Raw genomic sequence first — 1,532 nt, 5'->3', positions numbered from 1 at the left:
AATCCCCCCTCTTCTTCCTTCCCTCCTTTCCCCTCACCACCACCACCACCACCATCTTTCCTCTAATTTAAAAATCGTAATTAAAAAATAGAAAAAGGGGGGCCTTACGTAGAATTATTGTTGTTTTTCCTTGACCCATGATTGGAAACATCATGAACCTTCCATCTACTGCATAGGTACCCGTCATTGAATGTTTTCCCAAAATTGTTTCAAATTCAAAATCGTATTCTTTCGGATTAACACTTTTCACCGGGAAAAAAAAAAAAGAAAAAAAAATTTTTTTAGTATGTCATAAAATTTTCTTTTATGTCTGCCTTCACTTCCGGTTTATAATACTTTACTTGACTTTATTAAATTTTAATTCGTTCGTTCCTAAATCCTCTGACGTATTTTTTATTATCAACGTTAATCCCATACCTGATTTTTGAAAATCTACAATTGGTACTCTCATAGGTTCGATAGGTGGTATGTCGTATTCTGGTAAACCTTTTAAAACAAACAAACAATAAGAATTTTTTCCCTTAATAATAATAATAATAATATAAAATATTTTTACCGGTTTTTAATTTTTTTATTAAATTTTTCGTTGAATTTATAACGCATTTTTCCAAATCCGGATCCGTTACGTTGCATATCGTTAAATAATCACCTGGATAACGTTTAAATTATAACAAATATTTAATTAATTAATTAATTAATCGATGATGATAATAATAATAAAACAAATTCACAACATTTTATACATAATATTCGTCATAATGTTAATATTTATTGATTTTTAAACTTACTTAATTTTCCATAAGTTGTTATGATAAAATAAAAAAAAAACACAAAACATAAAATAAAATTTTCACATTTGTTTTTGTTCATGTTTGTTTGTTTGATTGTTTTTGTTTGTTTGTCTAATTGTTTATAAGTACTTTGATTAAAATCATGCAAATGAATACTAAGAAAGAATAGAAAACAAATAATTTTTTTATACGTTTACAAAAGTTCACGAATTGACAAACTTGTGTGTGTGCGTGCGCGGGTACTTACGCGTTTATATATGTATTCTATGCGACCTCTTATATTTAATTAAAAAATAAATATTTCCGGGTGGGAATCATTATTATTATTATTATTATTATTATTTAAAAAATTTGTTATGAAAACGTACGGCGACGTACAATATAATCAACACCTTGAATTTATTTAATAATTTTTTTTATTAACAAAAAAAATCAAATCGAATTTTTTTTTTTTTTTCAGTAAGTCAAAGGAATTGATTGTGACGTCAGCAGCAGTAGCACCAGCAGCAACAGTAGCAGCAGCAGCAACAGTAGCAGCAGCAGCGGTACCAGTAGCACCAGCAGCATCAGCAGAAACGGTAAGATGGTATTAATTAATAATAAAATTAATTACAATTTTTTGCAAAGGAACAAACAATTTTTAATTTTAATTTTAAAATCCCTTGCAATAATGTTTAAGAGCGAGAGAGAGAGAGAGAGAGAGAGAGAGAGAGAGAGAGAGAGAGAGAAGGAGAGAGAGAA

At 28.5% G+C, this 1,532-nt stretch overlaps 1 protein-coding gene across 1 annotated transcript in view; it reads right to left on the bottom strand.

The window, feature by feature from the left end:
- Phum_PHUM095420 (GTP-binding nuclear protein RAN1, putative) overlaps positions 1–1,532 on the bottom strand; it is a gene marked incomplete at both ends in the record, with an annotated part of 4,677 nt that overhangs the window by 378 nt on the left and 2,767 nt on the right. The window contains 5 exons of the mRNA XM_002423868.1: positions 109–242; positions 342–486; positions 557–649; positions 789–946; positions 1,170–1,183. Coding sequence (XP_002423913.1) covers positions 109–242; positions 342–486; positions 557–649; positions 789–946; positions 1,170–1,183 — 544 coding nt within the window. The remainder of the gene's footprint in view (positions 1–108; positions 243–341; positions 487–556; positions 650–788; positions 947–1,169; positions 1,184–1,532) is intronic.

The sequence above is a fragment of the Pediculus humanus genome, genomic scaffold (assembly GCF_000006295.1).
Source record: "Pediculus humanus corporis 1103172107447 genomic scaffold, whole genome shotgun sequence".
Lineage (NCBI taxonomy): Eukaryota > Metazoa > Arthropoda > Insecta > Psocodea > Pediculidae > Pediculus > Pediculus humanus.
This window is presented reverse-complemented; position numbering and strand designations above follow the sequence as displayed.